Raw genomic sequence first — 23,454 nt, 5'->3', positions numbered from 1 at the left:
GGGCTTTTTATCGTATATAATTTTACACCTATTTGGGCTAGGACACTTACTTTCCCCGACTGTAAGCGGGACGCGTAACAGGAGGACCCACCGACTATTACTCCGGTTATATAAGAATACTACCGATTAAGGAAAATTAACATATGTCTATAGTCTTTTACGTACTAGTATTAATAATCTAAAAAAACATATCTCCTATAATTTTTCGGTAACAAACCTAAAATTAGTCGAGAAGAGGGTAATGTCGACTATAGTATTCTTATTATACTCTGTCACTTCTATGCCACTGCGTCAATATTCTACTAGGCAAAAAATTTCTCGTCTAAATGACAATTCTGTCGGTTGCTGATTTGAAAATCTGCCTGGTAAAAAGAGCCTTGTTGTTCGTCTCCGCATCACCCGCTCAAACATGGAAAAAACCTGATCCCATGGGTTAAACATCCTCATACACTATCACCTGGCCTTTGACTGAGTACTCGACGCGGGGTTTCTTACGTTCAGCTCGTTCATCTTGTATCCGCTGTTGGTTTTCCACATCCCACAACTTGGATTGCTGCTTGCGACTTCGTGGTTGCCTTCTGAAGCTTTTTGCCTTCCTTTCTCTTGCGGCTCTAACTTGGGCTGGAAACTGAAAGATTGTGTCAATGCTTGTATTGATACTAGCATATCCTGATTCACTGTTCAAGCAAGGCATATTCCCACAGCTTCTCCGGTGTTTTATGGACATCACTGAGAGCAAAAGATATCCGTTTCGACGCAATTCTCCGTTCATCAAGAATGCCAACGATCAAGGTTTTTAGGTCAAACTTAAGATATTGCAAAACATGCAGCTCGTGTTTAAAGTCATGGCCAACCAGGACGATGTTCCGTGATCGGGAGATTAGAGAATCTAGGGTAGGAAGTATGTCTGCTGGCGTATTGTCGTGTTTTCGCAGAAAGAAATCTTTTTGATACGGTAATACAGTATTGACTAGATCTAGCAGCAAAATTATACGCTTTCGGCTTTCCAATTTGAGTCGAGGTAGTACTCCTCATGTCCAACGTGGCAATATCAACTTGACTGCCAAGATGCTGTGTAGAGCCCTGCTTGATGTTGCGCAGCAAATTCTCAAAGTCAATTGCAACAAATACTCTTTCGTACCACTCTCGGAGGCTTTGGCACAATAGCAGTAAGTTCGAGGAAGTCCTAAAGTTGTAGGAGGCCCTTTTTTGAGGTAGAATGTTGTAAAACCATTTACCACCAAAAGAACCTTTTCAACAACGTCGAAAAGCACAATGAGTATAATCGTGACTGCTTTACTGGATCTCCCAGTAAAGGTAGGAGGCCTCTACCATCTACACTTTTTTCAGAGTGGCCAGGAGAACCATATATGTCAGCTGACCCAACGGTCACATGTCTTCTATTACATTCAGGTAACTTAGGTACACTATATATTATAACTGCCAGCTTTAGGATGTCCTGACGCGAATACCACCATATGATACCCCAAACCACTAGCGAATACTTGATTAATGTTTAGACATACTCCGTTTGCTTTTCGCATCTCTAAGTAGGCGGAGTTCCTCGTTAAGCGAGGTGAAAAGGGACACGGCTCGCTTAGTAGATCGGGAAATTTCCAGGTTGGTTGACTTGGCCGAGTACTGCATTTTACAAAAAAAGAGAGCAAAAGACCTAAAAAAAATTATTTGCAGCAGCTTTTACTCATCTTCTTTTCGAGTTCCATCTTTCCTTATTTCTCTCCATATTCTACATGGGTTTCGAGAGTTTTCTCGACCGGTTCCTGACGCTTACACGACCGTTTCAATAAATCCTCACATAAAGCCCAGCCTTCCAATCGTACATCCCAAGCTCCCATCCAATCACTAATTCCCCGATTCCGCCCTTTGGACTCGCGGTGCAGCCCTTCCAGAACACCCCGCAGTCAGCCAGACCCCCGAATTTCGTTACTTTAAGCGAGTGCGGTACGACCCCATCGCTCTTTCCAGGCATGGCGTATTACGGCCGGAAAACACCAACTTCGGTTGTGATTTCTGGTGAGGAGCTTTCGTGACGGAGGAACCTTTGGAGGGTTTGACATGATGAGTTTTGTCGTGATGAATTAGCTCGAGGGGTTGTAGGTGTATAATATGAATGGTTTCGCTGAGGGGTTTGAGTATTTGATTGTTTCGAGTACGTGGCGATAATTTGACAGCTGCAAAGGTGTTTTTGAAATGGAGAAATCGGCAGAGATTCGAACTTCGAGCGATGAGCCTGCGAGAGAAGTTATCGCGTCAACCTCAACAAGTGAAACTCCCTACGCGGGACCAGCACTTCCCAGATGGAGATTTACATGTCTCTGTATTGGGTGCGTATTTCAACTCCTCTCATCAACTCATACTCATGCCAAATGCAGTCTCTCAATAAGCCTCTTCATGTCCCTCCTCGACACCACAATCATCGCCACAGCTCTCTTCACCATCGGCAAAGACCTCCGCGCAACTTCCTCCGTAAACTGGGTAGCTCTCTCCTACACACTCAGCTACCTAGGATGCGCTGTAATCTTTGCACGTATTTCAGATATCATAGGTCGACGCAATGCCTACATGTCTGCGGTCCTCATCTTCCTCGCATTCTCGCTTGGCTGTGGGTTTGCGAAGACGATTGATCAACTGATTGCGTTAAGAGTACTTCAGGGCGTTGGGGGCTCAGGATTGTATTCTTTGACTTTTGTGATGTTGCCTGAGATCACGCCGTTTAATTTGACGCATATCATCAGTAGTATTGCTGGTATGGTGGTTGCGATGGCGGGTATCTTGGGACCGCTTGTAGGAGGACTGATTACGGAGTATGCGTCTTGGAGATGGATATTTTGGATCAAGTTGGAGCTCAGATCTGTTTGATGAATGTTGCTAACAATATTTATAGCGCACCACTTGGGGTAGTCTCAGTAGCTCTGTTCCTTCTCGCCTGGCCTGGAACAGACACAACATACATGCGTCACGCCCAACGGCGTTCTTGGAAACAACTCGATATTCTCGGCGCCATCCTAATCATAGCCGCCTCCGTCCTCGTCGTCTTTGCCTTCCAAGAAGCTGGTCTGCACCCTTCGAACTGGAAATCCGCTCTCTTCATCGCGCCCCTCCTGCTCGGGCTACTCTGCTACGTCCTTCTCTACGGCTGGGAGGTGCTAGTATCCAAACGTTGGGAAGAGCGCTTTGCAACTATGTTCCCCTTACGACTGATCCACCGGCGCGTATATATGGGCTACGTCCTCGTCACTCTCATCGCTGGATTCCCGTATTTTATGATCATATACAGTTTACCAACACGCATCCAGGTCGTGAATGGGAAATCTCAACTCATCGCCGGACTTTCGCTGTTACCGATGGTCGGTACCGTCGCAATCGCAAGCACAGTAGCTGGAGTCATAAACACCAAACGCAATCTCATTTTCCCCATCCTACTTGCTTCTGCAATCTTCTCTACCATTGGCGCCGCCACACTATCTACCCTTGAAAACGTCGAGAATGTAGAAGCGAAGATATACGGTTTCCAAGTCTTTATCGGGCTGGGCTTCGGACTCATGGTCTCCACCACTTCCATAGGCGGGATGCTAGAATGTCAATTCCGGGATAACAGTACGTCAACCCTCCCCCCTTCATATCCCATCTAACATTCGCTAGCCGTCGCACAGGGCATAATAGCCCAAGTCCGTGTCCTCGGCGGCAGCATCGGTATCGCCGCCTCAACCGCCATCCTCGGCGTCAACGAACACAGATCACTCTCTAACATGGTTACATCCCAACAGCTTGCCACACTTCAGGACTCGCTGCCGCATATGACACCGGAACAAGTGCATGCGGTGAAACAGGCCTACTCGGATGCCTTTGCGGAAAGTATGAAAGTGTGTGCTGCGTTGGGTGGAATGGGGGTGCTAGCGAGTTTGGTTTGCTGGAGGAGGAATCCGGTGGAGTTTAATGTTAGGAGGAAGGAGCAGATTGAGGAGGATAGGGTGAGGAGGGAGGGGGAGAGTGGGGATAGGGGTTGTGAATGGGAATGGTGCGGTGAAGGAGGGGCAGGTCGTGAAGAAAGTTTAAATTTGTTTTGTGATACCCATTTTATTGTTTTTAAAAAGTAGTAACATCATTATTCATTCCTTAAGAAGACACTTATTGACGTCCCTCTTCGATCCCAATAACCTTCAGAAACACAAGTGAAATGGAATGAACATTGTAGCCGCGTATCGGAACAGGTTGAGACCACCATTAAGAGTTTATCTAGCGAGACATTTATGGTAGAGAACAGGCGAAAGTCGTGTCATTACTGTGACACACCTGGAATTCCTTCGTAGCTTACCTATAATATGTATCTGTAGCATTTTCAGTTTGCAAAGCTATTGGATAACTGTTTCACTCTGTCCTCTCTTGCAAATACATGCCTTGAAAGTGTATAATTTTATTTCTCCCACCCATCTACTTTACTTCCACTTCACCCGCATCTTCCCTTTAAACTCCCACCTACTATGAAAAGCCCTACTTCCTTCCCACACTCTGCGGATTATTAAACAAATTCGTTGGGTCAACCGCGCTCTTAATCTCCGCTAATTTCGCATAATGACCCAACCAGTAATTCTGCTGCGCCTGCGACGTCGTAAGCGATGGATCTGCATAATTCATATACATGCCGAATTGTGTGGTTGGCACTGTTAGTCCTCGTTAGCACAGATGCAACCCAATTCCAAAATTCGACCGATGATGAGATACAAAGGAGTGCTTACTAGCTTTTGTAACAGTCGCAACCCAATCATTCAAGAAACTGAATCCATTGCTAGGATAACTACCACTGGATACACGGTCGTAGAATTCGTATTTGATCAGCGCGTTGCGGTGCGCGTAAGAGGAGTAATCTGCGCCGAGCTTGGTGATGGCGGAGGAGATGCCGCCGTGGAGATCGACGATGAGGTACCAATCCTAAAGAAGATTAGTGGGTGGTATAAAAAGGGAAGGAGGAGTGAGAACATACGCGAGTGTTGCTGCGGGCAGTGTTGTACCAGTATGCCCAGAATGCAGTCATTGCGGCATCGTTGAGGCGTTCGGTCATGAGACTCTTGGAGAACTGTGGATGTTTAGAGGAGTTCCAGCGAGAGCGATGGCAGCGACTTACGAATGTCTCGTGGATATCGTAATCCAAAGAAGTTGCAAGGGGCATGTAGGCATATCCAGTAAGTGTGTCGATCCATCCTTTAGTCTGAACACTTCCGCTTGGATTCCCGATCTTGCTCAAGACAGGGGAGATGGCAGTCTGGAAAGCAGATTGGGTGCCATAGAAAACACCCATCAAGCTACACCACAGTCAGAAAATCGGTCCCCAGAAACTTCACCTTCAACCCAAGAAAACTAACCTCACACCACTTCTATTAATAAACACTCTCATATTCATCTCCGCCGGCATCGCAGTGCTATTAGCATAATCCTGCAACACAGAAAACACGTTCTTCATCTGCGCCTGATTGACATTAAGTCCATAGTTGAACACCACATTCTGGCTTGGTGCTGCGAACGTCTGGAACTTCATTGTGGTGACGATGCCGTAACTGGTGGCACCGGCACCTCGAAGCGCCCAGAAGATGTCTGGGTTCTGTGTTGCGGACGCGGTTGCGAGAGTGCCATTGGCGAGAACGAGCGACGCCTCTACGAGAGCATCGGATGCGAGTCCCTTTGTGCGAGATGAATAGCCGTATCCTCCACCTAGGACGTGGCCCCCAACACCGACACTGGCATCATGTTAGCATTGGACTCAGGATTGGGGTTGGAACATACCCAGGGCAAGTGCCGTGCGAGAAGGCGCGCTGGCCTTGCGAATATAGAGATGTTGCAACATTTCCAAGACGAGCACCGACACCGACTGAAGCAATTCCAGTCGCTGAATCCACCTTGACATCCCTGAATTGACGCAGATCAATCATGAGATGTCCATCTTCACCTCCCAGTCCGTGAGAGGCATACGAGTGGCCTCCAGATTTTGGGGATACGGTGATTCCAAGACTCGCTGCACAGGAGACCGCTGCCTGGACTTGTGCCACTGTCGTTGGATATGCTACTGCAACTGGCGTGAATGGAAGACGAAGATTGAATGGCTTAATAGTCTGCCCCCATTTCGAATCTGATTTCAAGATCTGTGGTACGCTGGCGGATGTCAAGCAGCTATTGATATCTGCGAATGGCGCCGCCGCAACAGCCAATGGACCTGCAAACAACAAAAGATTGCGAAGCATTTTGACGAAGAACTGACGAGAACGAGAAACGGATTTCGAGACAAGACTCCAACAGATACAAAACTATTTCAAACGTCCACTTGCTCTTCAGTTATGTAGTCGTGGGGCTCCTCCACACGAATATCGATTTAGACGAACGTTACAATGCCATGTGCAATTCATCTCTGCAACTGCTACTTGCAGAACGGTCTCGCCACAGCCACACCTCAATGCACGAAAGCTCTCTTACGACGACCCGTCTTACTGTACCGGGTACCTTTGTTGCCCGTACGAAGGCAAAATAGGGAACAAGGCAACAACTAATATCGTGACATATGAAAAAGCGCACGTATCAAACCATTTCATATCTTGCTCAGTACCTCATGACTGTGGAAGTCTTGAGGGTTGTGCCACCATTGGTCAAGGTCTTGACACTGAAGAAGATTATCCATGTCAGCCTGTCGATCCTACGAAGCTTATATGACGGACGACCTGGTCTCCCCTGAGCAAAGACTTTTGCCAAGTCGGCTGTAGGTCCGGTAGAATAATCTTTTCCAAAGTATCGTGGACAGACAAGCGAGAAATTCATTGACACGCCGCAGGTTGTGTGCAGAATTATGCTTGAGGAATTCGCCCCCATACTCCATCACGAACTTCATGCACGCTAATCGCCGCCTGGGTTCGGTCCAAAATCCGGTATTGGGTTTTCCACAACATCAAACAACTGTTTGGCCCGGAACTCCCGAGGCTATGAAGTAGAGCCGCCTGAAATCAACTTTTGCCTAAACCAGATCGAATAACAAAAACATTGGCCAATAAGACTAGCAATGTAGAACGTTATTTTGTGATGGTCATGTGCATGTCTTTGAAACAAAATGAGAGTAGCAAATGATGGAGAATTATTAAGGGATGCCTTCACTAAGGACGAGACAATTGGCGCGGCTCTATCATGATCCGCTAGACCATAAACTCGTAACAAGACCTTGGAAAATGCGGGGGACAGCTTGAGGCTGATTTTGAATTGATCATTCTGTCTCGTCGGCAGAATGTCACATCACTTGAGTGAATTCGGAGAAATGAATCCTCATGTATAATAAATAACAGACGCAGCCCACTGACGCAGTGTTGGAGATAGTTCCGCGCTCGCTGAAAACTTTGCATCAACAGAAACGCCCAAGATGCCATCAATAATCAGCCCTCTTTTGTTGGCGACTGTGTTGCTAGACCTGGTCGGCGCAATCAACATTTTTGTGTCGCATTATTCGGGAACAGTCCAAACTTTGACTTTGACACCAAAGACTGATGGATCGTACTCGCTCACAACAAACAGTTCCGTAAATGTTGGAGGACAACCAAGTTGGATGACGTTCGACCCAACAAGCCGGACGATATACAATTCCGATGAAACGGGAAGTGGAAGTGCAATCTTGACTTCGGTTTCGGCTGCCAAAGATGGAAAGTTATCGCTGAGCGGGAAAGCGACAGGGCTGTCCTTGGGTGGTGTACACAACACTCTTTATGGACCTGGTTATATTGCCGTGGCACATTAGTAAGTCTAAATTCTGTGATGCAAGTAAAGGATACTGACCAAGGTAGTCAAACATCCACCATCACCACCTATAAGCTACCACTGTCAAGTTCTACCAAGCCCATCGACAGTTTGAAGTATACAATGAGCAGACCTGGTCCTAACGCAGGTAGAGTAAGTTTGAACTTTTTCTTGAATATATATCCTTTTCTGGAGCTTGGTTGAGCTAGAAATTCTGTATCCAAGTTCAGTCATTGAATCTGAGGTTCAGTTGGGACGGGGGCCTTTTTCAAGACATGAAAGTGGAAATGTGGAGAAGTGGCTTTAGACAGTGGGACTTTTGTCCAAGCCGTCAGACGATAGGGCTCTGCTGGATCTTCTTCGAATGCCCCAAGGTCTCGGCGCAGGAGAACGTACGGCTTGAAGAGCAGTCTGCCTCTGTTGTTTGAAATCGTCAGGGCGTCGAAATTAATTTGAGGAAGGCCAACACCACACACATACTGGAAGAACCCCTTCTTTCAACCGCGACTTATCTCAAATCCTAGACCATCATCTGCTCTGATAGGGTAAAGACCTATCTGAAGAGACATCGCAAGCTGTACTTCATCTAAAAGTACTGTCATCCAGCCGAAACCATTATTCGACGTCGCCTCGCCTGTTCATTTCAAACAAGATTTGAGCCTCGGACAGCGTACCTCCAGACATCCCGATGGACAAGTAAGGAAAAAAGCGATAGCAATCTTGTTGGAAGACTTCAGTGACGGAGAAAAAGGACGGGCTGGCATGAACCCGTACCGCCTCTCATAGTGGGTCGTGCTACCGGATGGTTTCGCCAGCGCACTACGAACAGTCAATATAAGAGAAAGAACTTCCCATAGATTTCCTATCAAGGCGGAACGGTATCCCGGAGTTCTTCTCAAGAATCTCGTCGACCTCACTACAGAAAACCAACATCATTAAGAGGCTTCCCATCAACGCCGCCCAGACTTTAGTCGTCCAAGCAAGATCCGACTTCTCAACCTTCGCCTATTGTTGTTTTATTTTTTCGCCACGAGGAATTTCGACATGAAGAGCTATTCTCGTCGACGAGTTCTGCACTCAAAGAAATTAGCTTTGGGCCGCTGTACTGGAACTTTTCTACGTCGAGCTGCGTTTTCACCTTCCCATAGTCTTTGTTATGGATACTGGAGATGGGTCTTCCCTCAGCTCTGAAGGATTGAGTCGGCAAATGTCTCGTCCTGCAATTCCAAGCCGGTCAAGCACAAAGTTGTGTTTACAATTATGAACTTTCAACCCGAGCTCCACACAACACCTATATTGATTCCACAGCAAATTAGCATTTTCTTTCAACTCTTCAAGTTATAAACCTACCATAAACTAACATCCCTCCCAGCAAGACGCACCCCACCCACACCAAGTTCTCGCCGACCCAACCGGAAACTTCCTCCTTAGCCCCGATCTAGGCGCCGACCTAATCCGAATCTACAGCATCAACAAGTCCACTGGCAAACTCACAACCTGCACGCCCTTTTCGACCCCCGGTGGCACCGGTCCACGACACGGTGGATTCTGGGAGAAGAACCCAAACGTCTTATTCGTAGGAAACGAGCTCTCTAACACTGTTTCCGCGTACACCGTGACCTATCCGTCGGGAGGCTGTCTGACATTGAACCGATTCCAGACGTTGACGACGATAGCTAACAACAAGACATTGCCGAGCGGGTCGAAAGTAGCGGAGGTGCATACGAAAGATAACTTCTTGTATGTCGCCAACCGTAGAGATTTGAGCTTCAACCCGAATGATTCGATTGCCACCTTTTCGCTCGATAGCGCCGGGACGATGGCCTTTCAACAAATCACATCGAGTGGAGGAACTTACCCCAGGACCTTCGCCATTGCGAAAGCTGGGGATTTGGTCGTGATTGGGGACCAGACTACGGCCAACGTGGTGGTTGTTAAGAGAAACAACGAGACTGGACTATTGGGCCCTCAGGTGGCTAGTATGCGGATTGGAAGTGTTGGCCAAGCTGAGAATGATAACGGCTTGAGCGCTGTCTTGTGGGATGACTGAGAGGCTCTATGACTGCAAAATCCAGTGATCGACGGGAAACAGACTCAAAACATGATAAAAGCATTGTACATAGGTGTCGTGGAATGAGTTGAATCACTTTTTCTACATTCTCGAACAGATCTACCGTCTGGTCGTCCCTGTTCAATGGTTCATATATCACTTGACTGCTTTGGTAATTTCAGCAATCTGCTTGACAAAGCTAAATCGCAATGCAATTGGCAATTCTTGGCTGGCGCGCACTTGCTAGCTAGATTTTAATTTTCTAGACAAAAGAAAGGAAGTTCCATATCATAAATATCTTCCAAAGTTAGACAAATACGCCTAACTTTGTATGACACAAGCCTCACATCCTGGTTATTCGCGGAGCTGATTGAAGGTTCCGTCCCAACGGCCCTCCAAAGAATGTTTCGGGGTCTTCGTGATATTACTAGGTACTGGTAAACATAGTTTATCTAATGCCACTGCTTTCATGACCCATATCGCAATACTCATTGCCACGCAATTCATCCAGTGAATTATTCATGCTATAGCCATGCATCTACGGTCCTCGGAGACCATGCCATGATCCTTTTGCCTTGAAAATCGAAACTGCATAGATAGTTTGAAAACGCTGTGATTCAGCGAAAGGAATGTGTTTGAGGACGTGCCATTTTTAGAAGGCGTTGGAAGAAACCAAAGATTATGTCTTCATGTCGATCTCTATTTATACAATTGACGGCAAAGAGCAATAATGAAACCTGTAATGATGACAAGATCTTCATACAGGTCAACCTTAATCAAGAATGCTAAAGTGGGGGCGATTTGACAATCGGTACTTTGGCATCCGAAATTCATGGGATGATGACCACATGACAGCAGTCACAATAATGTTTGAAATGTTTGAAAAACATCAAGCGTTGTACAAGAGAAGATGAGGCTCTTGATGTTTCAACGCTTGGACAGGGTTTCAGCATGATGCCGCTTTCTAGAATGTGGAGTAGCGACATGCGGAGAAGACATCGAGACGGGAGGAGTCAATGCTTCAACATCAGAAATTTCGAGAAATTGAAGCGCAGAAGAGCAGCGACAAGTAAACATTCTGTAGCATCATGCTCTGTCAGAGAGACCACGAGGAGAGCATAAAACTAACAGACAATACAGGAAACAAATTTGAGCGCGCGAATCACCTTTCGACAACAACTTGGGGGGGTTGGCGCCCTGAACTTCAATACTTGGCGGAGAAACTTCCACGCTGTGTGACTTGCCTGGATAGATTAAGGTCGTGCTCGAGAATAAGAAATATCAAACATTACCTAGAGAGTTGTACTGTGATTGTCGTCTCCTTCTCTGTCAGTCTCGCAGTTCTCAAGGGGTAGTGGGCTAGAGCTGATGCTAGACACTCATCACTGCCCCTGTTCTCGTTCGTGGTTACCATGTTTTCGCAAGACGCCACCAATACTCTTGATGTAAAGGTTGCATGGAGTCGTTGATGTCTGGGCCTTGACTCTCGGGGAGAAGCTCGCGCATTCGGACTATTAACACGCCATAGTGTTACAGTGCTTTCCGCCTTGTATGCCAAAAGCAATATCAGTTGGATGCCACGCTGGAAAGAAATTCGAGAACCCAACGAATTCTGTCTGCTCGCTTACAAGCCACGAGATCCGTTATTGATAAATTATTCAGCTGCCGTGGCATAGTTTGAATGTAACACTGATAAACATCTTACTCTTGGCAGGTAGCAATCGACTTACTGACTGATACATGACAGTACGGCGACCATAAAGTGCAATGTGCTAGGCACGTGCTCTGTTTGAACTTGGCCTAGAACAGGTTAAGTCTGATGGATAGAGTTTGTGACTCTGGACTACGGCGGCTCCAGACGTAGATGAGAACAAATTCAAGATGGGCGAACGGATGGTGTGCAATTGCGGTGTCGCAAAACGTCTTAGTTCCTTGACCTTCAAAGTGATTATTGTGGGTAGCTAAGTACCTCTTGCTAGCAGTTCTTATCGCTCACGAATCGAAAAGACAGTTCAATCCCCACCAGCCCCTCATGCGGACCTGCATTCGTGGTCGATGCGAGTGTTGACTACCAGATTCGAGATTACGGGCCATTCTCTCGAGTGCTTCCTCCAGAATTATAGGGAGTCTTGAGATCATATAATGACGAAGGGAGTGTTCCAACACTCTTTATCCAGTATTGCCCGTTGCTTGGAGGAAGTGAAATGAGCGTTTTGGGAAAGAGATAATACGACTGCCGACCCAGAATACCTGTGATCGACACCAACATCGCCTTAAACCCATGCACTGTTTGCTGAGTTTCCGAGTCAGGGTTTGGCGGACTCAAGGGCATTAAATGGCCCCGGGCACCGGTTGTAATGTTGAGATCAGCCGATCCAATCTGTTCGAGTTGGTGGCTCACTCCCCACGAAGAGATCCCGTTGCCCTTCCTGGCAAACTCCCATCGCGCGTCTTCATTTCGGACAGCCTTCCTGAATGAAAATGGGATAAAAAACTGAGGCTTTTCGCAGGGTATGGCTTGTGCCACGAAAGTATGCACAGATTGTGATTCGTGTCCGATTCGTGTCCAAAAATTGGGCTTGCGATATGGGCAGGGAAGCGACAAATGTCGTTTGGGGAAGACGTTGAGCTACTGCCGAAAACGGCGTATTAAAGGCGTTGTTATACGTGGGTCAGGGACGTGACGATCTGGATTAAGCCGAACCACCACCAAACTTCTTGATCGAAACTGTAACCTTCGCCAGGGGTTTGCTCTTTCGAATATGATATCATTGTGTCGAGGAGAAATATGTCGGTAGCCTGTTGTCTTACAAATGCATACTCCCAGGGCAAGTGAAAGGGGTTGCAAAAGAGTCAGCAAAACAGGCGATTGACTGAAATATGTTGCTCCCTGGAATTCCCCAGGAGAATCCCGTAAACACTGAATCATACTGATGGCTCGAGTCTTTCGAATTGCTGCATGGTCGAACTTGTATCGAAGAGTACAACCATCTCTTAGCACACTTGCTGAAGGGGAATATAGATTGTCCATACTCGTGGTTCGAAGACAGTGGACCAGCCGACAGTGCTCTCGCATTCGCCCCTGGTGAAGATTACTCGTCTAGGCATCAATCCCAGTTGAACATCCAGATCTAATATATGCAGATAACAGCTGTCTGCCTTCTTTCAACCAAATTTGATCGAACCTGTTGTGTGACGTTTGTTCGCAAAGCAGACTCGTGTTCAGCGCACATATGCTCTGAATCTGAGGGTACAGCAGTTGGGCTTGCTCAAAAGAAATGCACGTATCATTACTGCACCCTTTATGGACGAGCGAGGCGTGACAACAGGTCGGGGAGACGGCCTCTACTTGCTACTGTTGGTGCCAGGTTGCTCTTCGTTCAAAAAGCCTGCATTATCACCATTTACTGCTTGTAGACTTGGTGAGCTGGGCATCCTAGATAGTGGCTAAATCCAAGGTCAACTTTGGGCAGTCAAGAGAGCTCCAGTAATTCAAAGGACTAGCAGATCAACTAGAGCCTTCGCATCGTGTGTTCTCTTCGCGATTTTGCGATTCATGTCGAATCTGGTAAGAGGCTCTAGACTAAAATATGCTCCTCGAGATTAGGCTTGGGAGCCAGGCAAATCTTGCCATAATTAAGTCTCCATGTGGATAGCAAGCGTGTCGATTATGCTTTGAAACCGAGGGCTGGACAGTCGAATTGCTGGGGTTAGTAATGCTACCCTGGGGAGCGGTATTTACAACCAATAGCTGCCACGACATTTTGCTGAGCGCCGGATGAGATGACGACGGGTATCGTGGAATGTTCTTTTCTGACCATTCTTAGGCGAGCATTTGAACATGTCTCTGATGCGCCGGTATCTTTACGGAGGACACCCCAGGCCCCCTTGCGAGATGATCTACAGATCTGAAAGATTCCCACGGGGATCCCGACCTCCCTTTCGTCCACTGCTCATCGTGAGCACCTTGCTTCCCAAGCACAAGTAGATATTCCACACGTCCTTGAGACAGACAGAAGCCTCGCCATGAAGGAAACCGTTGAAGCCGACGTAGATCAACCTCATTGTGTAAAGCGGGCACAGGGCACGATTTGGATCTCCAGAGGGAGGGCAGACGACCATTTCATCAAGAGGAGAAAGCGCTCCGTCCTCAAATATTCTCCACCAAGTAATAATCTCTTCCCATCACACCGCATGGCGGCGATGTGACCCTAGTCGCCTATAGCCTGGGGTCCCTGTTAACGCCGCATCCGATTCTGTTGTTGAAGAGGTCCATCCATGGTTTCTGCAGGCTGTTTGCTCTTTGTCGTCGTCCGTACTCCGTAACTTTCCCTGGCTGGCATCTGGAAGATTGCAACAGTCATGGTTGTGGCGCCTGTGAATCGTTGAGGTCCTGGTCGTGGAGCTAGCAAAGTGACATTCTTCTACAAAAGCATGGATTCTTGGAGATGGGGATAGGGTCGAAGGTGGACGAGAGGTGGCTGCTGGAGTTGGTACATGCCATTGGCGACACGAATGACGATTGGGGTACACTCGTTAGATGGAAGAGAGCATCAAGGCAATGAAAGTGGTGTTTCGTGGAAGTCGATGGAGAGGGGGGGTACGAAAGTACGAAAGTTTCGTTTCGCAGACCAAAGAGCAAGGCAGCTGCCGCTTTAGATAATTTCCTCAAGGGGAACGAAATGATAGCCAAAACGTGCCGCCGCTTGAAAGACGTCTTCTCCTCTTCTCCCCTGTGCAGCTCCGCTCTGCACTGTGATTATTCTCTCCATATGATTTGCTTCACACTCCCGTCGCGTCGCGGGAGATCACCTGCTGCACAGAACACAACACCACTCCCATGGTGGATGACTGGACGTATCCAAGGATTCCAAGGTACGAGGACTTGTATCCAACATTTTACGACTCTCAACAGACGATTCCCAGGTTCCTGAACAATGGCTACCGCGGTGAGATGTGCGGCTTCCGCTGCAGAACCGCAAACTGTTGTTTGTGGACGGAAATGGTCGAAAATGATACGTCTTGAAGCGACGGCCTACGACAAATCCCAATGAAGCATAAACCACAATAATTGTTACATCATTATCCGTGTTATATTATTCGACAAGTCCTTCTCGAGTCTAGCGACCACGGCACTAGGGAGACCGTCCACGAAGGATTCCCCTTTCGGTTGCTTCTCCACAACTCCACCTTCCACAATGTGACAGACCACACCACCTTGCCGTCCAACCCTCCTGGGTTCCTGGACTCTTCAGTTCCTTTGCAGACACCAGACACGAGACTGCACCGTATCTCTACGAATCGTGCTCACTACGCAGCCTTCGAGTACATCTATCTGCAAGGGGTGAAACTGGACTGGTCACCCCCACGAGAGTGCCAACAAACGCCCTCTGATAATCCCAATTGGCGGTGGAAGAATTGCACACAACATATATTTTCATTGGTTGCGGCAAATGAACCCATCTGTGCATATCCGATCGTTGTTCCATCGGCCGGGTTTTTGAAGCTTGAAAGGTTCACTGTGGCTCTGCGAGTTTCATGTTTGCGATCAGATCAACACAGAGGGTCTCAGTCTCGCGTACCGGACAGGGCTATATACGGCCAGAGCCAAGCTAGGCAAGCCAGACAAAGCCAGGCCGGGACTCAAGATGGAGCATGTATTTGGGCTTTTGTTCTTGTCGTGGGCTGGTGGGACGGCAGCTTCGTATTGAGAAGGTTGGAATTTGCACCACAGCGGTGACAGAATACTGAGTATGGCATAGAGTCCCTGAAGCACGAAAAGGGGGGATGGCGTGGGGCGCCGGTAATCACGACCAGAGGTGACATACAGTACAAAGTTGAGAGCACTCGTGCTAGACAGGAGACCGTAGTCTGGAGCGTCAACGGCGGTTCATCACTTCTCCTGAGCCCTCACAGACGGGTATGCAGAGGCAGCAGCATTCTCTTACTTGTAACGGGTACGAGATACGCAGCGGCTGAGCGTCGAATGCGAGATACCTTACAAAACTTCCCGTTGAGAGTGGTAACTTCTCGGGTCAACAACACGAGTGGAAAGCGTGCCCGCCTCGTGGCGCTCCTGGCGGCCGGGCTTCACGAGTTCACGAGTGCTCGCAGGCGACGACTTTTGAGTGGCTACCAGTCACAATTTTCGCAGTAAGCCACCATGTCCCATCCTCGCCTTTTGCACCTGTCAGATACTGATCTACGTTTTCCGAGCAGCAAGGATCATCATGGCGCTTTTGGCTCATCTGCTCCCTCGACAAGACATGGGGAGAAGGAACCTGGATCGCAAAGCACGGTGGACAAGAAGCGGGTGAGCTTGCAACAGAGACTTCCGACTCGATTTGACACAGCTCCACCGAGATGCTTGGCTTCTGATGTCCTCAAGGATCGTGGAGCCGAATTGGTGGCAGACGAGCGTGGGACAATGGTGGCCGATGGGCGAGGGGGTTTGGACCAGCCTGCAAGCGATGCCCGGCAGCGCCTGCCTGGCAGCCCGCCGACAGTGTAGTTTGTGACACGCTCAACCTGTGAGTTCGAAACCACCATAGGTTGACGGCGTCATGAGACAGGAAGTGTCCTGGACCGAGAGATGCGGCGGTCCGTAAAGACTTGTTGACGCCCCCTCACTCGCCGTTGCTTCCTCAGTGGTATCACAGTGCACGACGGGTGATTCTCCAAAACTGACAGGACGATGAGGAAAGGATGTCCAGATCCTGCCTCTACGCAAGATCCCGCCCTGACGTCGGCACCGATCGAACGGTAGCAGAGCGTGGCTTTCCTGCCAGCCGCCCGTCAGGCGTCTGGCAGAAGCAAAACCCTCTGGAAAAGGGATATTCGTACCGGGTGGCCGTTTCCACAGGCGATCTGGCCAACATATTGAGTTCGCGTGCGACTAGAAAGAGTTGCGATCGACAGCGAGACGACGGTTCAAGAAATAAGTTACGCTTAGGGTTGCTTCTATTATATTGATGCAGCTGGACAAGTAATTATTGTGGAATTTTGTGGCGGGTTGAATTGTCTGGGACGACGACACGCGCCTGTGATCTGCTGCAAATCTCTATTCTTTTTCTGTCTCTGAGATTTGCTGAGATTTGCACTGCGCCGTGTCTTGACACAGCACACTGTTGATTTCGACTGAACTGGCGTGCTGCCGAGGGTTCTGACGATACTATGCATTCGCGCACGACCACCACGGTAACCCTGCAGCTTATCATCCATCCCAACCATGAGTTCTCACGGGCCTCTCGCCTTCGAAGCGAGGGAACCTTACAGACGCCCACGGTCGATCGTTGGAGGAAGGAGATGAAGTTAATTTGCCGCTGCCTTCCAGAACACCATTGTTGATGAGCTCCGTACGGGCGACACTGTACACCAAACAAGCACTGACACCGGTCTGGTGCGATGGCTCTCTTCACAACTCAACACAATTTTGCTACGGCTCTGCTCATCTCCAAGGACAGCGCAATCCTCTTGCGACCGAAGCTGGAACGGGGTAATTGAGAAATCGCAGGGGGTTTGGAAACGGATCCGGCACCGCACGAGTTACCATTATCGAAAGCAAAAATTGCGTCCAAAGGGAACCCGTTCCAAGTTTGCAGCATTAAAGGAGAGCATTAAGAATCGCTGCAGAATCATTACCATTTGCCGGCTGGGACCAAGCACCAGAAAATGAGAAGTTTGCAGGCAGATCCTGCCACTTGCGCATCAGCATCAGTGCTTCAGTGCTTCCGTCACCCTCGTCTCATGTGCTCCCTGCTGGTTGTCAGGAACCTTGCCAAAACAACCTGAAGTGACAGGCAGGGTGACCCCTTGTCAAACCTGAGAAGATTTACACCTTGAACGGGTTATGCTCCGAAGCAGCATCTGCATCGAACAAGCATTCCAGCCTAACCGAACGATATCGTCCTCCACAGCGGAGGCCTTTCAATGGTCCATTCAAGCAAAGCTATCCTTGCCGGTCTTGCCCTCTGCTGGCCATCTGCCCTTCCCCACCACCAAAACGAAGCAGCAACGGTGCTAACGCCGCGGGCAAGCTGGCCATTGAATATCACAATCACGTCGCCTTGGGGTATCCAAGGTCGATGGCTTGGTAGCGACCCGCACCCAATTTGTGAGGGGCATTGTCACTTGGTACCTGCTAGGATCTGTATGGTGGATTTTCATTTGATCGCCCACTTGCTGAGCACTTGGGAGCTTCTGAACTTCTGATAAATATCATCTATCCCTCGCGCACCTCTTGAAGCCTTGCATTCGCAGGCGTATTCAAACAACACTAAGGGTCAGATACAGGAAAATATACAAGAAAGAACAAACTTAATACTTTAATCTCAACGACCAAGTCATCAACATCACCATAATCACCAACACCATCGAACCGATTATATCAGTCATCTCAAATCAATCCTGTTTCCTTGGTTCGTCGAATCTAGGTCATGAACCTCTCAAGTTTAGTACACGCTGGTAGACATCAAGCAGGGCAACAACAGTTCCGAACATATTCCACACAACCACAACAAATCATGTCTTCATCAATGGTTGGACATCCATACAACACTCAACCAATGTCCCAAAACTCGGCGTACGCATATGTCGCTGTTCCTCAACCACCGCCTTCGCCACCAGTAGACGAGACATCAAAGTGCTCATTACCATCTATCTCGAGTCTTCTTGGTTTGGCTGATGGGTCAAGTCCTCAAGAGCAAACACAGCAAGGTAAGCGGGATTGTGTCGTTGTCGTTGAATATAAGTTGACGTTTTGAAGCAGCTCAATCCGTAAAGAACGACGGCCGACCAAGCTCAGAACATCAGCAATATGGACCTTCGCCCACCATGAACACTCGTGGTGCGCTTCCACCTACGCCACCAATGCAAGCAGAGTCCTACGACGGACGTCAGTCACCATCAGCTGGGTCTGCTTCTGGTTATTCGGTCGCATCTGCCCCAGGATATTATTTCAGTCCTCCAGTATCTGCCATCAACAACGTCGAGCCACACAATCAACGACAACAACAGATGACAAGTATTCCTCAACGTAGAGTCTCGATGCCGGCCGCACCGATGGCGTATAACCAACCTGCATACAATGCACCACAGTACACAATGTCTCCTGGTCAACAATCTATGGGCTCGTACTATGCTAGTCCAATGCAAGCAGCACCTCCACAGTCGCAGATCTCTGGACTCTACTATCAACGTCCTCTTCCTCAAGTAAGTTTTATCAAACATTTTCCCGAATTTTCAACTAACGTTTCCAGCAATTTCAACCATCATTAATGCCTGTATCTGTTACACTCACTCCATCATCTGGAGCTAATCCGTGGCAACATCACCATTATATCTCTCCATCATCAGTTGCATCATTTCCGCAATCACAGGATCGATACATTTGTCAAACCTGCAACAAGGCATTCTCTCGACCATCGAGCTTACGCATTCACTCCCACTCGCATACTGGAGAAAAGCCTTTCAAGTGTCCCCACCAGGGATGCGGCAAGGCTTTCAGTGTTCGGAGCAACATGAAACGACATGAACGCGGTTGCCACAGTTTTGAGGGTGGGGCTTGATCCAGATGAAACCGATGATCAAAGCGCAAATAGAGTCGACACGTCAAAACTCATAATGTATAAAAGCAGGACCACGTCTAATAGTCATTTGTTTGGTTTTGCAAAGGCATTTTGGCCTCATTCACACGCGCGCGCGATCCTTTCCTTTTCATTTTTCATTTGTCAAACTAAATCATACATGTTTTGCGTCACTGCATGTCGTGGAACGGAGTTTTTGGATATGTGGTATAATACACTACAATACACTACGGTGGATATGCATTTACAACGGGCGTTCTAATGGGTCGAAGATTTTGCATTGCGGAAAAGGGGGGTGGGGAGTTTGCGAGATGGAGAAGAACGTTTTTTGTATTGGCGCAGTGGGAGTTTTGAGACCTTTGTATGTCGTCTGTCTATCGGATACGCAGAAATGCAGGACGAATCTGCGAATGAAAAGATGGATGGTTGGATGGAAAAGACGCATGTATTAAATGTAAAACCATAATTTATATACCACAATATTTTGAAGATTTATTTCCTCACATATATTTCTATCTAGGTTTCGATAAAACCTTTGGTATGATAAGTGTTACACCGTGAATTACAGATTGCGCATATCGGTACATGGCAATGTCATTCCACGGCAAAGAATCTTAATCACGATTCTGACATACATCTACGCATTCCTTTCCGCACTTGCAGCGACGGCAGGTAGGCAGCCTTCTCAGGCGAGCTCTTTTTGCGCCTTTTTTCTTACTTATACACAGTGCCGAGCGGCAGGATTTCTTATGCTGTAACGGGAATCCTGCGACCGCTTTATTGGATCTCTGTCACACACACACACGAGAGGTGGGAGGTAAAATCCTTCGCTTGGGGTTGTATTGAGGAGAGCTTAATTTTAAACGAGGATGGGGGAAGGATTGAAGTCATACACATGCAGATGAGGTGGGATTGTGAGGGAGAGTTTGGTGATAAGCGAGGATGGGGAAGGGAAGGATTGCAGTTTAAATCGCAGGTTTCGCCTCGTGAATGCGTTGGAGGTGGGTGTGGTTTATTGATCCTTTTGGATTCGGAGATGCCGGTTTTTTGTTTTGGCCTTGTCTTTGAGAAATGGGAGATGGTGTTTAGGTTGGGAGTGGGAGTGGGAAGTATGGTAGAGGAGCCTGCATTTTGGTTTTGGGATGAACTGGGATGCGCTAGGAGGGATGGGATCGTAGGGGAGCGCGAGTGGGATTTTGGCTGTGAGGAGGAAATCAAAGTTTGCGTTTTCGGGTGCGAGAAAAGTATCTTGATTCGTGGTTGTGCATTCAAGACATCGTTCGCTTATCGCGAGAGAATGGAGAGTGGGATGTCTGAGTAGTACGATTATTTTCCATGGCACTTCGAATTTTAGGAGGGAAAAGGATAGAAGGTATTAGGCAGCTGACTTCGGAGTTTTCAGTGATATGTTGTTGGAAGTTCTAGTCGTGATAGATGGGGAATCGTGTGTAGGTGATAGATGATGCATCTGCTGGTGGGAATCTTGATCGCATGCATATCCGGGCTTGCGACATTTCGACGTGTATTCGTGGATGATCTTTTGTATATTGCGGAAACGGAATACAACTGGTAGAATACTGGTTCGTCGTGATTGTTGTCGTTGAGGACGGAAGTCACGTGTTCTATCCAACTTGTCATTTCATTGATTTCGACCTGCATCAACATGACCCATGACTGATTTCAGTCGAAATAAGTTTCATCTTACATGTCTAACTCTGATTTAATGCCTAAACCGCAAATTCCCCACCCTAATATTCGAGAACATTTCCGCATTAAGTAATAATCAAACAGCTAAATCACCAGCTTATGCAGCCCTATCCTTAGTCCAGGAACAGCATAAACACACGTGTACGATATAAAATTGTTTTGATATCCAAATCCCCCGTCGTAATACCACTCCACCCGCCTCTTTATAATCATAACCCACCCTACTATCACCACTACACCCATCTCCACGTATACAACATATAATATAATCAGCTAAACTAAATGCAAGGTACCCGAGCCGTCCATCATCATCGTCGTTGTTGCAAGGGGCCAGATTAAGCGAGACAACGGCGCTCGCAAAGGGATTAACCTTGTTTTTTTTTGGGGGGGGGGGTAAGGGGCCCTAAGCGAGGATCGTTGTTGATCTGATCTGAGGTTCCTTGTTTAGCTGGACGGCCTTCTAGCGGGATCTTCGGACGAAGAAGTAGCGTTGGGCTATTAGATTTTTCGGGATTTGGCGCGGGAGACGCGTGGACGTCATGATTTTTGGGGGGTGTGGAATTATGGTGGATTTTCACGATTGAAAGGAACTGACGGGTTTTGAGTGTCGAAACTTTTGTTGTTGGATATCTTATTGTTAGGGGGCCTGTGATTGGTTGGAGTAGAGGCATGAGGAAATCGCTTGTTCGGGCAATTCATAAAACAGCTTTGGTATTCAGGCACAATGGGGAGTTGCTACAGGCATTACGAGTATGTCATATTTCGTTTTACAAATCTCAGCATTTGCGGTCAGACATAATAAATCCTTGTAACGGACTGTTTTGGTGATCAGTTATCTGGTTGTGGTATTGCCTCTGGAGGATCTTGAAGAAGGGTAGTCTGGAATGCCACGAGATTGATGTGGTTCATGGGAGGGGAAGGCATTGTTGGATGTGTTTCTAGAGGGGTTTGAGGGCTCGGATGGCGGAGTGGTTTGGGAACTTGGGTTTTGAGGGTGCCTTGAGATGTGATTCTGGCGTGTGATGTGGAGTGAGGATTGTTGGGTTTGGATGAGTGGGATGTGGATGGGATAGCGTTTTGGTTTGGATTAAGAATTTCGGGAAGTCACAATAGTCTTGGGAGGTTGGAACTGCAAGTCATGCAATTACCGGCCTCCAATTTCTACATGACTCTGCTAGCTTTGCTTTGATCTAGAAGTTACGGGCAAGTCCGCCTTGCACATCCACCTGATAGAAATAGACATGATATGACAGATGATGATTACTATGATCATCCTTTAACCTTAACTCCATCAGGTCGTATATCTCATTTGCCACCAAACCGCCCATAACGCATGACTCTCATGTTTTCACATCCGCATTATTGCCATGCTTCCCAAGCTCAACCTCAGAACTGTTCCTAAACGCATAACAATCATGTTCTCACATCATCCCATCACCAAACCCAGGCTCCCATCAAATTAAAAGATTCCCAAAACAAAAGCAGGCGACACAATTCTTCGCCTCCTCATCTCACTCATCACCGCACATCAGATCCCATGTTTTCAATCCCCTCCCAAAGAGCAGCGATAATCCTCCGTTAATTCTCCTCCTCAGATCACAAGAGCACTGCCATGCCACAAGCCGAACTCGCCATCTGATCTTCATCCCAGGGGAGCCAGGCCTGTCAGGCAAACCTAGCTCTCTCATCACTGCTACCCAACCCCACTCTTCAACTCGGGATGAGAACCTTTCCGTAGCTGTCACCGTTTCAACCTCATCTCATCCCATCTCATCCCAGGCCTCATCCCATCTCCCCCCACCCACACCCACAACCCTCTCTAGGCCAGGGCACCCAAAACCAAACCACCATCCGCAAACCCTTTACCGCCATCCCCATCCCTCCATCAACAAACCAAAGCCCCAAGCGCCCCCCTTCACGATGTCCCAGCACCACGCAAGGATACCTTAAACTCTAAGCGACGTTAGGGGCTCGCCCTCGCTTAACCGCTGCGGTGGAGATCATACAAGCGGGCGGGCTGAAACGAAGGGAAAAACCCTGTGCACGAACGGCTCCCCTGTCCCCGCAAAACGTTAAGCAAAACGGTGCCTGTGCCTGTGCCTGTCCAAACACCTGCGCTCGCCCCTCTGTGCGCTGAGACAATCTGCTGTTCATTACCGAGAGCGTGCGGGTTTCGGGGTTAGGTGTTTAGATGGGATGAAGGATGTTTGAGATTGGAGGGTGCTGATTGGGTGGTGGGAAAGGGGGATTGATTGGGTGAGAATTAATGGTTGTGAAGGATGGTTTGTGTGGGATGCGATGTTAGTGGTTCGACCGGTGGGTTGGGAGGAG

At 48.0% G+C, this 23,454-nt stretch overlaps 6 protein-coding genes across 6 annotated transcripts; 5 read left to right on the top strand and 1 right to left on the bottom strand.

Moving 5' to 3' along the window:
* Window positions 1-2,211: 2,211 nt before the first annotated feature.
* On the top strand, window positions 2,212-4,118 carry GLAREA_02355 (MFS general substrate transporter; the record flags this gene model as incomplete). The annotated part of the gene is made up of 4 exons (XM_008087441.1): window positions 2,212-2,345; window positions 2,394-2,825; window positions 2,906-3,618; window positions 3,664-4,118. The coding sequence occupies 4 exons, from the start codon at window positions 2,212-2,214 to the stop codon at window positions 4,116-4,118; spliced, it is 1,734 nt and encodes a 577-aa protein (XP_008085632.1).
* Window positions 4,119-4,512: 394 nt separating this feature from the next.
* Window positions 4,513-6,254, bottom strand: GLAREA_02354 (FAD-binding protein; the record flags this gene model as incomplete). The annotated part of the gene is made up of 6 exons (XM_008087440.1): window positions 4,513-4,682; window positions 4,758-4,950; window positions 5,003-5,095; window positions 5,144-5,321; window positions 5,382-5,753; window positions 5,800-6,254. 6 exons carry the CDS (start codon window positions 6,252-6,254, stop codon window positions 4,513-4,515), a joined length of 1,461 nt encoding a protein of 486 aa, XP_008085631.1.
* Window positions 6,255-7,411: 1,157 nt separating this feature from the next.
* On the top strand, window positions 7,412-8,440 carry GLAREA_02353 (uncharacterized protein; the record flags this gene model as incomplete). Its single annotated transcript, XM_008087439.1, has 3 exons — window positions 7,412-7,782; window positions 7,830-7,935; window positions 8,327-8,440. 3 exons carry the CDS (start codon window positions 7,412-7,414, stop codon window positions 8,438-8,440), a joined length of 591 nt encoding a protein of 196 aa, XP_008085630.1.
* Window positions 8,441-8,826: 386 nt separating this feature from the next.
* GLAREA_02352 (Nitrous oxide reductase, N-terminal) lies at window positions 8,827-9,832 on the top strand (the record flags this gene model as incomplete). Its single annotated transcript, XM_008087438.1, has 2 exons — window positions 8,827-8,850; window positions 9,155-9,832. The coding sequence occupies 2 exons, from the start codon at window positions 8,827-8,829 to the stop codon at window positions 9,830-9,832; spliced, it is 702 nt and encodes a 233-aa protein (XP_008085629.1).
* Window positions 9,833-15,995: 6,163 nt separating this feature from the next.
* GLAREA_02351 (uncharacterized protein) lies at window positions 15,996-16,343 on the top strand (the record flags this gene model as incomplete). Its single annotated transcript, XM_008087437.1, has 1 exon — window positions 15,996-16,343. One exon carries the CDS (start codon window positions 15,996-15,998, stop codon window positions 16,341-16,343), a length of 348 nt encoding a protein of 115 aa, XP_008085628.1.
* Window positions 16,344-18,354: 2,011 nt separating this feature from the next.
* On the top strand, window positions 18,355-19,398 carry GLAREA_02350 (C2H2 and C2HC zinc finger; the record flags this gene model as incomplete). The annotated part of the gene is made up of 3 exons (XM_008087436.1): window positions 18,355-18,547; window positions 18,597-19,042; window positions 19,090-19,398. 3 exons carry the CDS (start codon window positions 18,355-18,357, stop codon window positions 19,396-19,398), a joined length of 948 nt encoding a protein of 315 aa, XP_008085627.1.
* Between the last annotated feature and the right edge of the window lie 4,056 nt (window positions 19,399-23,454).

This window comes from Glarea lozoyensis (genome assembly GCF_000409485.1).
Source record: "Glarea lozoyensis ATCC 20868 chromosome Unknown GLAREA6, whole genome shotgun sequence".
Classification (NCBI taxonomy): domain Eukaryota; kingdom Fungi; phylum Ascomycota; class Leotiomycetes; order Helotiales; family Helotiaceae; genus Glarea; species Glarea lozoyensis.
This window is presented reverse-complemented; position numbering and strand designations above follow the sequence as displayed.